This window comes from Corvus kubaryi, unplaced genomic scaffold (assembly GCF_017639235.1).
Source record: "Corvus kubaryi isolate FWS band 111438036 unplaced genomic scaffold, C.kubaryi_AGA036_p1.0 split1-37296, whole genome shotgun sequence".
In the NCBI taxonomy this organism is placed as follows: domain Eukaryota; kingdom Metazoa; phylum Chordata; class Aves; order Passeriformes; family Corvidae; genus Corvus; species Corvus kubaryi.
This window is the reverse complement of record NW_024582075.1, coordinates 5,486,832-5,500,879: the sequence shown is the minus strand read 5'-3', so window position 1 is coordinate 5,500,879 and position 14,048 is coordinate 5,486,832. Positions and strand designations below refer to the sequence as shown.

Genomic DNA, 14,048 nt, shown 5'->3' with positions numbered 1-14,048 from the left:
ATTTATGAAGCCCACAAGTCTGATAATAAAGATACATCAAAAGCTGTAAGAGTTTTGAATCTGAATAAAGATCCCCTAAAATAACGTACATACTAAGCAGAGTTTGCAAACTCCTGTGATGGGGCGTTGCCCAGGTTCCCCAGCAAACAGGGTATGTTGCTGTGTATTTTGGCCTTCACTGTTTATTAGTCAGCTTGTCAGCTTTCTCTCTTCTCAAAAGTCAGACACAGAGACAAGGTTTGGTGTAAACACAAGGCCTCTTTATTTTGTTCAACAGTACGACTTCCTATTTAGCATGACCAAAACCAAGCAGAAAAGTGGAAATCGCACATTTCTCCTAATACATTGTTCTTCCTTGAAACTGCACAAGTACAAAAGGAAGGATAAATTCAACAACATTAACTCCAGTTAGGCATTTTCACATAAACCAGAGCTTATGCACAACAAGTGACAAGCAGACAAATCAGCATCAGAAAAACTTACTCCAGCAAGATGTGAACTCTCCTTTGGGAAAAGAAAATCTGTCTTGAAGCAAGGGATGCACACATCCTCAGGTAAGGAGCATGTACTAATGCTTTCTAAAAGCTTCATCAGTAGAAGTTGTTAGAGGAGTACACAACCCAGCTCCAAAAAACAAGGCCAGACAGGATGCTGTTTACAGCCTTCAGTTGTCACTAACATTGGCCCCTTCTCCTGCAGGCTTATCTCCAGGGAGTTTTTTGTACCTAAATGTGCCTAGGAGCCCTTGGCTAAGGAAAGCCAAGGTGGTGGTGACTTAAATGCAGATCACAGTAAAACATTTTTATGTGTTTATCAGCTGCTCACAGTTTATGTCCTAGCCTTGACTGATGTTAATTGTTACGAGTTCACTCAAGTCATTAAGCCAAATCATTGCGTCTAAGAGCTGTGCAAACATAATAACATCTACATGGTGGGACAAATATTTTGGGTTGAATCATTAGGCAGGCTGGTGTAAGATTGCCCTTTGTCCTTATCCCTCTCCCAGCTCCACTCCTTTAGCATAGTTATTTTCAAACTAAGACTAAATCTGAGAAACCACAAACCAATGCCAGAACTAAACCTAATACACACTTCTGAGTCATGGCACGGTAAAGAAGTGAGGGTCTAGGCATGGCTACTGCATTCACTCCTATAGAAGTGACTGCCTCTGCAGAAGCCACAAGGGACCTTCTTGGTTGGAGCAGACTGATTCTGGGCATTTCCTAAGAAAGAATTTCCATTGAAGTTTCCAGGAAACTGCCTCCCAAAAACATTGCTCAGCCTTTCCACATAAACTAATAGTTCTATTAACTTTAAACAACAAATTGTTGTTAATGTTGCTGATATTCTTTTGGCTTCCCAAGAATTGTTTTTGTCAACATTGTTACTCATTCTCATACCTTGCAGATGTCATTTGCTGGTTAAGAGAAGCATGAGTTTTTGCACTTACAGTGCAAGGGTTTAAAAACCCCACAGCTTTAAGCCAAAGTCCTAGTATCTAGAAGTTCAATGTTAGATACATATGATTGTGTAATTTAAAATGTGCTGTGGTCTCAGCAATGAGCTTCATTTCTACACAATCTGATATCTAAAACAATTTGTATTCAGTCACTTCAGTCACACCAGACTCTTTGTCCTGTACTGGACTCAGTTATCACTGCATCAGCAGGCACATGACGGGGAATCAAGTCTGGGGCATGTAGGAACAGATGCTCTTCACTGGGACCAGACTAATTCAGCCTCTGTCCTGGCCAGTGCTAAATGTTTTACAGGACAGGTGTAGATAAAACATAATGTGCCCTTTACATTATGTTTCTTCTGGAGCCATTGCAGGTAATTTTCATTTAAATCTTGAAGCAGAGGTCTTAAAGTTGTGAAGAGCTTCATAATTACGCCATTAGCAGGTATTTGGGCTTGTATTGTTAAGCATGTACGTAACTGCTTTGGAAACCTGGTCAGGTTTTGGACCTCAATGACTTTTAGAAGGAATGACATCCATGACTTAGCAGAACATCACCTGAGAATGTATCTTCTTTTCTGAGCATTTCCCACCTAAAATTTCTCTGACATATCACCTTCTTTTTATGAGTTCCTCTGACCTATCTCCTTTCTACTTTGCAGTATTTTGTGTTCCACTACCACTCTTCTGCAAATTTCTTCGTACTTCCCTGTCCTTGAGGACGGTGCTATGTAGGGCCAGGAGCTGGACATGATGATCCTTGAGGGTCCCCTCCAACTCAGCTTATTCTGTGACTCTACACTATAATTTTACAGGTGAGTTGACTCCTAACACATACCGGGCTGCAAATAAAGCAGCACCATTTATTCATAGAAATCCAGAACTTTAGAAGATGTCCACCTGACCATCTCTCATGGATTGTTATTGGAAATTCTTAAAATAATACTTTTAAACAGCTAGGCTGAGTAATGACATTAATACCTTTTCTTTTAAAACTGGGATATTCTTTGAAAGAACTTGGGCTTTTTGTTTTTCAAAACTTATGTATCTTTTTAAAATGAATAATCAATAATAACTATGTTCTCTTTTGCTCAATAAAACTTATAGATATTTAACAATACCTTTTGCTAACTTGCACCACACTATCTTAATTATATTCTAAAAAATTCTATTTATCTGCACTTTTTTTTACATTAAATGTTACTATCCAAGTTCATAAAACCATTATAATTTTTCCATTCATGAGTGTATAATCAGGCACAGACTTTTAGACAGGGTAATTTTAAAGTTCCCTTTTTTAAAAGAAAGTTGACTTACTGAAAATTTCAGTACAGTGAAAAAATACACTTTTTTTTTTCCCTACAAAACCTTAGGACTGCACAAAAAATACAGCATAAATATAAACATTAGGCCAAGGCAACATTTTAAAGTGCAGAACTCCACTTGCCACACATGAATAATTCAAATAATGCTGCATAATGCATAGGCAATTCTTGCTAGTATTTCAAAACCTAAAATGACACAATGAGATCAACATATAACAGTAATTCAAATATATTCTATTTATAATAAATAAGTGCTCATCTGACCATACAGCACAGTAAGCATATTGTCCCAACAAGCAAGCTCTACACAAATAGCCTTTTTCTTCCTTTGTCTGAATGGTATGCTACCATTGAACATAAAGACATATTAGGAAAGAAAGATCTCATCCACCATCTGGTAAGAGAACTCATGGGGAGAGACATCTGGAATCTGTTGCATGTGCATTTTTCCAGAGGTTTTATCTTAAATCAGTCATTTTATACTGTCGTATGTGTCAATTTATACTGACTGAAAATTATCCCTTTATTTTCTTCCACATACTCATATCCCCTTAGTGTTCAGTTGTCTCATTTTAACTTGTTTTTGTTTCTTTCTTTCTGTTTTTGTTATGTTTGTTTGTTTTGTTGTATTTTTTTTTTTTTTTGTGGTGGGGTGGTTAGGGAAAAGGGAGGAAGGTGGAAGAAGGTTGCTTCAATTTGTATTCAGCTACTAAGTTCTGTGATGAACTTAGAGGGAGAATAGTTCAAGTTCTAGCCTCCATTGGCATTTTGGTTTGAGACAATAGTGTTGTTCTGAATTCCCAATCATTCTCCCTAATTGAACTTTGATTCAGTTTGCAGGGTGGTTTTGGTATACAAGAATGAAGTCTGTTTTGGAGGAAACTACACTGAAAACTCAGCTGCCTTCCAAATATACTCATCTCTAAAAGAGACACTAAGAATCTGAACCCATTACTTGGCCTGCTTCAAAGTGCACATGCAGTATCGGCATCTATCCAAGGAAACGGGATATATGCGGTCCTGAGCTGCATGTGGTGTAGATGTGCGAGTCTCAGCAGTAACTTATCACTGATCCTCCTCCACTGTAACAAATATCTTGGCAATCTACACACAGGCAGAGGGTCCCAAGGACTAAAAGTTCACAGTGGGATCCTTAGTGACTTTCCCAAAATTACGTCAGAGAAATCCGACTACTACGTTCTCTGTATGACCTAAAACTTTAAAACTCCTGTGCATAAGCAATCTTCCACTGAACAAGATTTTGGGACTGCCTCAGATGACCCCACTTAACTTTTCTGGCAGTGCATTTTTTTGTCCATTCAATTCTAATTAAGATGTTGCTGTCAAAAGACCCTCACAGTTTATTTGTTGTATGAATTCCTCTACTGGCCTCTTCAAACATCAAATTCAGACTTCTTTCCTTTATGCCTAAGCACCTCAGCATTTAAGGTAATCCTATCCATCTTGGTCCTCACTCCTCCTGGTCAAAAGGTGAGTTCCTACCTTGTCCCTGAATTTAACAAGAGTCAAACTGCTCGTGACACAGTAAAAATTCAGATACAAAGCTCACTGGCAGCAGTTATCCTAGAGAGTCCCTTTGTTACTGGGCCAGCAGTGTAGTCCTGAACTTGTTAAAGTTTTAGTGTGTTCCTGGTTTTTAAATAAGCAACCTGTCCATCCTCAAAAGTATTTTAAGAAGAAATCTGAATCCCTTTCTTAAAAACACCAGAAAATAATGGGAAAACAATTAAGTCAGAGACAGTTAAGACTACCACTAAAATAAAAGCATTGACTTAATTCATAGCTCTGGAGGCAAAGAAGTAGGGCACTAGCATACATTGTACACAAGGCTGTGTGATCTTTCTCCACCACAGGAAAGCCAAAGCTGAAAACCATGTAATTTCCTAAAAATAGTTTCAAACAGTAACTGGGAGGATTAAAACATGTGTCTCACAGATCTTTGGTTTTGAAATGTGAAATTTGGTCAATTAAATTCATGTCAAAATTCATGAGAAAAAATGCTCCCTGAATCAGGAAACCAAGTGAAAGAGCTGAAGATTGTTATTTGCTGAACAAGTGTGCTACTATGTAGGTGATTGGGACACATGAAAAACATCATGGTTGAGAAAACACCCTGATGGAATGTGTAAATCTTAATCCTTAGATCTTGACTCCTAAAGCCTTAGAAGTCTTTGAATGGGTAGGAAGGCTGTACCTCGGCAAGCAGTGGCACAGTGCAGCAACCTGGAAGATACCTGAGTGAACTCTCAGTGAGCGGCTGCATCCAGGTGATGTCTGCAAGACATCTCCTGGTTATTCCCTGCTGTTTGGTATGGCCCCTCAGCTTTGGCAAAAAAACCACACTGAACAGACTGTACTGCTTTAAGTGCCCAAATTAGCTGTTACTCTTCCCCTTGATGCTATGCTGTCTCATGTAGGCGTAATCATAACAATACAATAAGCTCTGAAAATGCTTTTAAAATCAGAACATTATGAGTGACGTTGGGCCAAGCACTCTGTCAGAAGTAGACATAAAGTGAAACTTTGGTGCAGTGACTTCCCTTGTTTTGTGAACAGAGGTAAGTCCTATATCCCCAGGCAGTGAGATAAAAGTGCGAAACAAGGCTTAGTGAAATCAAAGAAGCTTGAAGCAGGCCTTAAAACCATATTCAACACATGTTTACAGTATCTAAATACAATATTGGTCTCTAATGACCCTGAAATTAAAGCTTGCATCCTTTGTGTTGCAAAAACATAATAAAGAAATAAGAAGTAATCCCCTCCTCAAACAAATATCACAAAAAAAAAAAAAAAGGGCTCTGATAAAAAGCAGGGAAATATGCCTTTTTAGGAAAGGAAGTCACACAGATTTCCAAAACAAAAAGGGCATATTTTTTACCTGGAATCCTGGAATTGTACAGGGCTGGAATTATGGCTGCCACATTGAAAGACACAAAGAGCACATGAAAGCTGAGCTGCTTTTTTCAGTGATGATTTTCACCTCAAGTCAAAGGTGGTAATGGCCAGAAAGAGACCATTTCTCGTGGAAATTTTTTAAATGCACTCACTTCCCTTGCAGAAAGGAGAAGGGACATCATCATCCTGTCTGAACAGTCAGGAGCAAATGAGTTTGGGAAGATTCTGCAGGATGCTGAACTAGATGAAGCACTCCCTCTAGTCCAGAAAACCCTCTTAATTTGTTTGCCATTGTGTAGCCTGCAGAGATATCTTAGTGCCTGCTTCTAATAAACAAAAGTTTCATTCAGCTGTCACTCAGATCAAGGTAATTCAATGGACTGCCTGACTACAAATGACAATTCTGAACTCTTTGATAAGGATCCTTATTTATTTATAAACACACACGTCTTACTAAATTCCTCTTTAAAAATAATGTTCTAAATAATTTTTTTTTTAAAAAAAGCTCCTGGGAAAAACTGAAAACTGCTCTACATTCTCCAAAATGACACTAATTTTTCCATACTTGACGATAATACTATGGAAATTGCATTCTTCCATGATATCCATTACCAGGACCATCAATTTACAAGCAGTGGGGTTTTTTTAAATCCCTATAGACAATGAGCATCTCATTGTTCCACATAGTGCTTCCTATACTATTATTGAACAGAACAGCAGGTGTCCTCTTTAAATAAGGTATTTATCAAATCCCCATTAATGCACAAATTTTTACAGAGATATTTAAATAGCCATTCCCTCTAGAATGATGAAAATTTTGGTAAAGTAATTCTCAAGAGGTCTAACAAAATTTTCAATGTTTTCAAATTTTATAACATTATCCAAAAGTGAGGTGTCATTCCTGATGATCAGGCACTGTGTTTAAACAATCTTTTCCAAATCAGATGCAGAATGATCAGCAGAGTATTTTGCAAAAGGGAAATGGATTTATACAGAGCTTGAAAAAGGAACCACTTGCTTTCCAGCCACATACACTTCAGAAATATTCCGATCATCACCTGAAATAACATGGTCAAAACAGAGATTTGCACATAAATGCATGCACTGATTTAATTAATGAAAATTATGCAGTCCACAAAATCAGTTGTGGAACACATCATTTGCAATGACCTTTTCCTAGAACTAAGAAAGTCCATTTGGAGAGAAATAGCCAGGGCTACCAAAAAGATCAATAAATGTTTTTGCAACCCATGCTTTTTTAAAAAAATAAACATAGCATTCAGCTGCTGGAATACTAGAATGGATTTTCCATATAGTCAGTAGATCCAAACCCCAAAAATATTATGTATCTGTACAGGAAATTATTTGTTGCACAATATCTGAGCAAGAAAGCTGGTCTGACCCAGACAGCTCCTCAAAAAAGGCTAAGGTCTAGGTAGAGCATGACACAGCTGTGGCCAGAGCTGGCACCAGGCACCTCAACATCACAACACAGAGGCAGTGCAGCCCCAGTCCGGACACTGCCTGGGCATATTTACAAATAAATATAAGTAAATTTTTATTTATTAATGTTAAATAATACTAATTATCAGGCACAGGTTAATGTTTATATAAGAGTTGAATAAATATATTTAATTACTGCAAATAAATGTATACTTACTTATATATAAATACATTTATATTAACCCCAACATTAATTGACATAATGTTTGATGTAGGAAATGAGAATTCTACCTGAGTTGAAAATCAAAACATACCTAGATACAGGAACTTCTGGAGAGTGTCCTATAGAAAAATGGGAGAAAACAATTCAGAAAGCAATACTGTTGTCCGAGATCATAATTATTTGAAGCTTGAAAGAACAGATAAATCAGTTCTCCTAAATATTCCTAGTAACAGTGAAATCAAAACTTAACATACATCATCTACGTTTTGAAAATAAAATTTAAACATTTTTAAAGTCCTAAGGACCAATGACTGAGCTTAAAAGGTTTAGATTTAAACTGAAAAATAACAGTTTTTACAGAACTGGAATTGTTTCCAGGCAGTCTGGCTACATCTATAAATTCAAGTAAGTGCTCTTAATTATCTTTTTAGTCAGAGGAGATTTTTGTATGAGAAGGTGTTTCCATACCATAAAGCCAACACTGCTTTAATGCTAGCATAAAAACTGTGCTTTTAACTCAAATTAGCTATCTTAAGTGCTTGCTTCATTTTTTAACAGCAATATAGAAAAGACAACCTAACTTTCCTCTGGCAACAGGTTGCCATTGTTCAGCCTGAACTCTAACTATTGACTAAAACTAAATTGCTTTTTCTTGTCTGTCATTTGTCGCTGCAAATAGATAACTCTAATTGTCTTCTTGGGCTAATAAAACATGCATTAAAAACATTACATGCATTTTTGCTCATGGTGTTATGGAACTGTCACTGGGGTCAGCAAGATTCTGAAGAAAAGCAAGCATGGAACCTCTAGGCTGAAGCACAGACAGCAGGGGTGTAGTACACCAATTCCTGTCACCAGAATAACTCTCAAGAGGTTTTTTCTGTCTGTATCACAGACCTGCCCCACAGCATTTCCATTAACTTTTTGATCATCAATCCTGTTCTGATTACCTCAAAATCATCAGCAGAGAACAAGTCAAAAGGGCTATCTGAAGCCTTCGTGTTGATTAGCAGTGCATCAAATTCTTTGCCCACCTCAAAGTTTCCAATCACATCATCTAGTCCTAGAGCTGAGGAAGAAAACAAGTTCACAAACACGTCTTCAGCACCAACCAACTTACTTGAAATATTCATAAGACAAAAAAGAATTTAGATGATTATGGGGAAAAACCCAAAACCAAATTGAATACTGAGTATGTTATCACCTGAGTTCTTAAGAAACTTAAGAAGCAATTGGTTATATCGCAAAAATATTCAACCTACAAACAGGGTAATGAAATAAGTCAGAGAAACAGTAAAGTATATAATAACACTCACCTTGCTAAGGCAGTATTAGATTGCATTTTTAAACAGTTTAAGCAACTTTGAAAGGTTGTATAGGCCTATTACAATAGTAATATATAATAAAATGATAATAAAAGAAGTGTCCAGTGAGGATAACTAATTGTAATTAGCAGGAAGAAAGAATAGTATGGCATGGAAAAATAATCACAGCCAGATCTGAAGGTCTCATATCTATCTACCTGTAAGGCTTGGTTTGTGGTCTATTATTTAGCTGAGAACTGAGTGCTTGCAAGTGCTTAGAATACCTAAAAAGAGGCCTTTGCGTCTCTTTAGAAATAAATTAGGATGGTTTTAAGTTGTCGAAAGTATCTGTGAATTAAATGAATTTTTCCAATGCTGTGAAATTAAGTTATCAAAGAGCATAATATCTACAAATAAGTTGTACATTTATTTTCAGATTGCTCTGACAAAGGAATCTCAGTCTTCATTGAAGTTTGTGAGTGGCAGGAATATCACAGTATCTTAAAGACATTCAAACTCCTACAAATTATGAAATATTTGATTACCTATTACTTTCAACTAAAATGATCTCATAGTCCTTCAGGTTTTTGAGCAGACTGCAATTTTTAGATTAAACACAAGAGGGTGACAAGTGTTTAGGAGTCTTAACAAAGCAAATTATTTCAACAAAAGAACCACTCATTTAAAATTCTGCTACTGAAATTTTCACTTTCAGTATCCAGGCTATTGAAAGCTTGTAGAAGTAATATATATTCTACCTTTAAAAGTAATTCAGTAAGGATAAACCAGCTTAAAATCAATATACAGAACTAACACTTTACTAGAGAAACCTAATATAGAAAAAGCACAAGAGTAGCTGGGAAGGGAAACCACATAGGAGTTTGGGATTTTTATAAGTCTTCCTTTCTGTGTCTCAGCTAGTTTGTTCTCACACTTTGTGGAACAGTATATATTGCAGGAAAAAGATTACTTTTTGTTCCCTGCTCATCTTCTCTCTTCTCTACTTCCCCCATTGCACTCTTCAAGAATTCAGATACAGTCCTGACAAGACCTGTTCGGTGACATTTTCACTACATCTTTCAAACTTCCATTTATAATTCTCAATGGAGGTTTTTGGCAGCTATGGAGAGGCTGCACTGAAAAGATTTGGGACTCATGCTTTAGCAGGTAGTGAGCTCATTTCTGCTAACTGAAACAGTAATAGGTTTTCACTTATGTGTGGATTTCCTCTCTGCTAAATCATACCAGGTCCACTAAAACATTTTTTAATTGTGTATATTTGTATGTGCACACTGATCATAACAAAACTGGTTATCCAAAACTGGATAACCCACATACTATATGACTGTATTCTGCAGATGCAAATGCATTTGAACAACCATGGTGGATAGCCTGTTTAAATTTTCTGGTTTTCCCTGAGGGAGGAGTGATTTGCATGATGTTTTGATTTGTGACAAACTGCCTCGCTAACAGCTCAAAAATCACAAGCAAAATTAGAAACTGATGACAAATAGAATGCATGATTTTACAGTAATTGCAGTTTTTCTTCTAGGTGATGGTTGCTGAGAAAACAAATTTCCAGCTGGTACAATAAATAGACAACCACTTATAACCTTATGACTAAGAAGTCTGAGGATCGTTGCAAAGCAAATGTACAACCTGAAAAGCCGTTAAGATTTTATTATTAAACTCTCAAGAGTAATAGAGTACTCTTCTCTAAAAAGCCTAGTACGGGTATGAGAGACTGAAGGATTATCTCTGCCCACCAGTTAGACTTCACTCTGGCACCAGAAAATCCATGAATCTCCCATGAAGACAGGGAGAGATATAATAAAAAAGGGTTGTAGCTCTCTGTGTCCACTCAAAAAAATTTTCTTCTTACCTTGGCTTCCTCCCAGAGTGGCAAGCTGAAAAGCTTCTTCAAGGGTTAGTCCTGTTTCATTCACTTTATTGATCTGAAGGCTATTAGATGCCATCATTGTTTTCCTTATAGCATCAAGCATAGAAGCTGAATATCCACCAGCAACATCTATAAGGGATCAGACTTTTAGAAACAAGCTTTGGGTATAATTCTCCATGTTAAATTTCTATAAGCTTTAATTCAAAGGCCTGAAGAGACATATGTGGTAAACCGAACAAGTTCTGCTGCTAAGCACTGTCTCTGAAGGCATAATTCCCAATAAACGTGCTCTCACACACAGCCAAGTGAAAAGAACACAACAAAAAAACAGAAAACTGCAAAGTTGTTATTCAAGCCCTGTTTAAGCTCACAATAGCAACAAAACTCTTCACTAATTTTTTGTTTTCTTTTTAAACAGTTTTGGACCAACCCTAGATTTCAATACTCTAGACTTCCATACTCTAGTGGGGAAAACAAAGGAGGACCAAAAGTTGGAGACTTGCTGATTTTTAAATATGAACAGGTGGATGTTTTTGTATCTCCCAATGGTTTCCAGAAGAAACCACTTCTACAGCAAACTACTAACCTGTGCCAAGACCAAGCTTCACATTGTGTTCAAGAACCTTTCGCACATTTAAGACACCGCTGCGCAACCTGGATTGGAGAAGGAACATGTTGTGTGTGATGCATGCAGAAAAAGTTCAGGAAGAGCAGGGCAGCAGAGCCATTTTATGACAAAGATTCTCCCTTAACGTCTGCACGATCTGGTTTATTATTTATTCTGGCTGGATACCATGCAGTATCTCACATCTGCTCAATAGAAAGATTATATAGCCCATTCCCCCAAAACATTAACACACTTCAGGGGGAAGGGAGATGCCTTGAATCTACCACTGACAGAACAGTCAAAAGAAACAAATTTTTAGAAAAGAAATATTGATACAGGTATAGATATAGAGTCAATAACTAAACTGAAAGACCAGAAATCAGTCCAGAGCATGCTATGCGGAAGTGGATGATGAATGGTCACGTTCAATCCAATATGTCATTGATGGTGTAATGAGGTATCATAGAAATAGCTTTGCAATGGTAGCATCAACTCAGGGTACTACATGATCAACAGCTTTATTTAATTATACACCATTCTTACTTTCTTTTTTTTTTAACTTACGAAAAGTTAGAATTGGGGCAATGTGAAATTGCAGCTCCACGAAGACTAAAAAGTTTCAGCTCTTCTTCAGAAAGATGACAGGCATGAGCCATGACTGTCTAAAGAAAAAGAGAATCACCGGTTTACTCAATATTGCATTTACTTCTGTGGCTGTGAGTTTTGCTGCACTGCTTTAAATAGCCAAAAAGGACACATGTTACCATCAAGTGAAAGTAATGCACTTCCTGAACGAAGCTCTTAAAAGCAACATGGAAAAAACTGATTAACTTCGGTGTGCCTGACATGTCATTCCTTCCGCTTTTTTTCATTTTTTCAATATAAGAATACAGGGTGCTTGCTCTTGCAGTGACTGCTGTGACCAAAGACCTTCAATGAACAAAAGCAAGAATTCCTCAATTGTCCTAGTGCTGTAGCAACCTTACAATTTATATTTAGCTAACACAGAGACTAAGTACTGGGGCTAGGAATACATCAGATACAATGGAAGATGTATGTACTCTTAGCATGCTTCCTATTGGCTCTCTAAAGCTTTGCACCAGGGAGGGAGAGAGAGAGATATTAAATATTCTTTAAGTAAAAAATCTAATTTTTTATGCAACTGATAAATTAGTTTTCTTAGCCTACATAGCTGACTTCAAAAATAAGTTCACAAGCAAAATATAGAGGTACAGGATAGGATAATTTAATAGTACATAAAACAATTACTTCCACACAAATCTAATTGGCCATCATATGCCAAATGCCCACTGAAAGAGAAGAGCAAGAGCTCAGTTAGATCTTGCAATCTGGACATAAAATTGAGAATGGCACGGAGACAGTTTCCACTGAGCATCTCCTAATAGCACTGTACCCCTCCTACCCCTCCCATCTCTACTTATCAAGTTCAGTGTAGCTGAAAACACAAGGAGAATAGCCACATCTTCAGTTATATGGTAGCTGCTGAAGCATCTACCTTCCTGCAAATCTGTATTGCTTTTTTAAAAGCAACATCTCAAAAAAAACCCTGCTTTAGAAACACTTTAAAAAATTGACTTGCTGTCTCAGTTTGGGTGGATGGGGAGACGATATCTGAGGTTCTGTGTTTAATAGAATGCTTTCCCGAACAACCAGGAGCCTGAGTCCAGAAGGCACCAGTAATCATGATTTTTCATGACCATTTTCACTTGTGTGCATAAAAGTCTGACAGAATTAAGACCTATGCTTTTGCAGCATGAATATGCTCTTTAGAGCACTAACACCCACAATCCAAATCAGTATGCAAAGGACTGTGCAAGAAAACAAAGGTTAATGCTGTGTACATACTTCTGTAGTCCATATTGATTTTTCAAGCAAAAAGGACAGAAAACAAGTAATGTGTTGGGGTTCAATTTCAAACACAGAAATGGGAGTTCAATAGCAAATTCCCAGGGAGTTGCCAGCTGCCCCTTGTGCCTCAGAAAATTCTCTCCTAAATTTTTTAATTAACTTGACTGATATTTAAGTATTCTGACTTTAGCTGGGTTGTTCATATTCACTTCTGCCACCCCACTGTCTAATAACGTGTGCCTTGGCACTCCGACCTGTAATTACTGTGGGCAGCTATATTACATTTATCTCACCAGCATAAAGCATTAACGAATTTCAACTCTTCAGGCTAGTGTGCCTCTCAAAGCTTGGTAGACTCAGCTGGTAAAACGAGATGAGAGTGCTTTTGGATAGAGCAGTAAGGTGCACTTGTCTGCAAGTGAGGTTGATGCTCAGAACTCAACAAGGAGGGTTGCTTCTCCAAAGGAAAAAAATGAAGTTGGTCCTACCATAACACCACAGAAGAAATCTTCAGGCAAACCAGTGTGCAAAAACTGGATAATATCCTTGGAATATAAGGATAACTGGGTACTGTCCAAGAATTACCAGTTCCTACAATACCAGTTATCTAGTCTCCTTCTAATCCCATTGCCCTAATTCTCTTTGGAGCCTTTGGAAAACGGATCAGGGAGCATAAAATATGTTTATTTTTCATCTCCTCTAAAATACTTAGGAACAGTGTGGGCTTGTTTAAAGATCCAACACTTCAACAGAGAACATAAAACAAATTTACTTTCCCCCAGATGTCACTGACCTTCAAAGAACAATACAGATTTTTCAGGTAAATACAGTAAACCATCCTATTCTCTACATGGATTAATGTAAGTTATGGTGGGGGAATTTTTATGTGGCTACCTTGCTGGTTAGCAGCTTGTTTTTATCATACAGTTCGGTGTAATTCTGGTAGGCAGGAAACATGTTCTCCACAAGTTTGACTTCTTCTTCATTCTCACTTATGTGACT

The 14,048-nt window shown here is 37.3% G+C and overlaps 1 protein-coding gene across 1 annotated transcript in view; it reads right to left on the bottom strand.

The window, feature by feature from the left end:
* Positions 1-238: 238 nt before the first annotated feature.
* Positions 239-14,048, bottom strand: part of GDA (guanine deaminase) — a 29,804-nt gene continuing 15,994 nt past the window's right edge. The window contains exons 8-14 of the mRNA XM_042012814.1: positions 13,941-14,048; positions 11,742-11,839; positions 11,157-11,224; positions 10,553-10,699; positions 8,317-8,435; positions 7,458-7,485; positions 239-6,758 (exon numbers count right to left, since the gene is read on the bottom strand). Coding sequence (XP_041868748.1) covers positions 6,688-6,758; positions 7,458-7,485; positions 8,317-8,435; positions 10,553-10,699; positions 11,157-11,224; positions 11,742-11,839; positions 13,941-14,048 — 639 coding nt within the window. The 3' untranslated portion in view covers positions 239-6,687. The remainder of the gene's footprint in view (positions 6,759-7,457; positions 7,486-8,316; positions 8,436-10,552; positions 10,700-11,156; positions 11,225-11,741; positions 11,840-13,940) is intronic.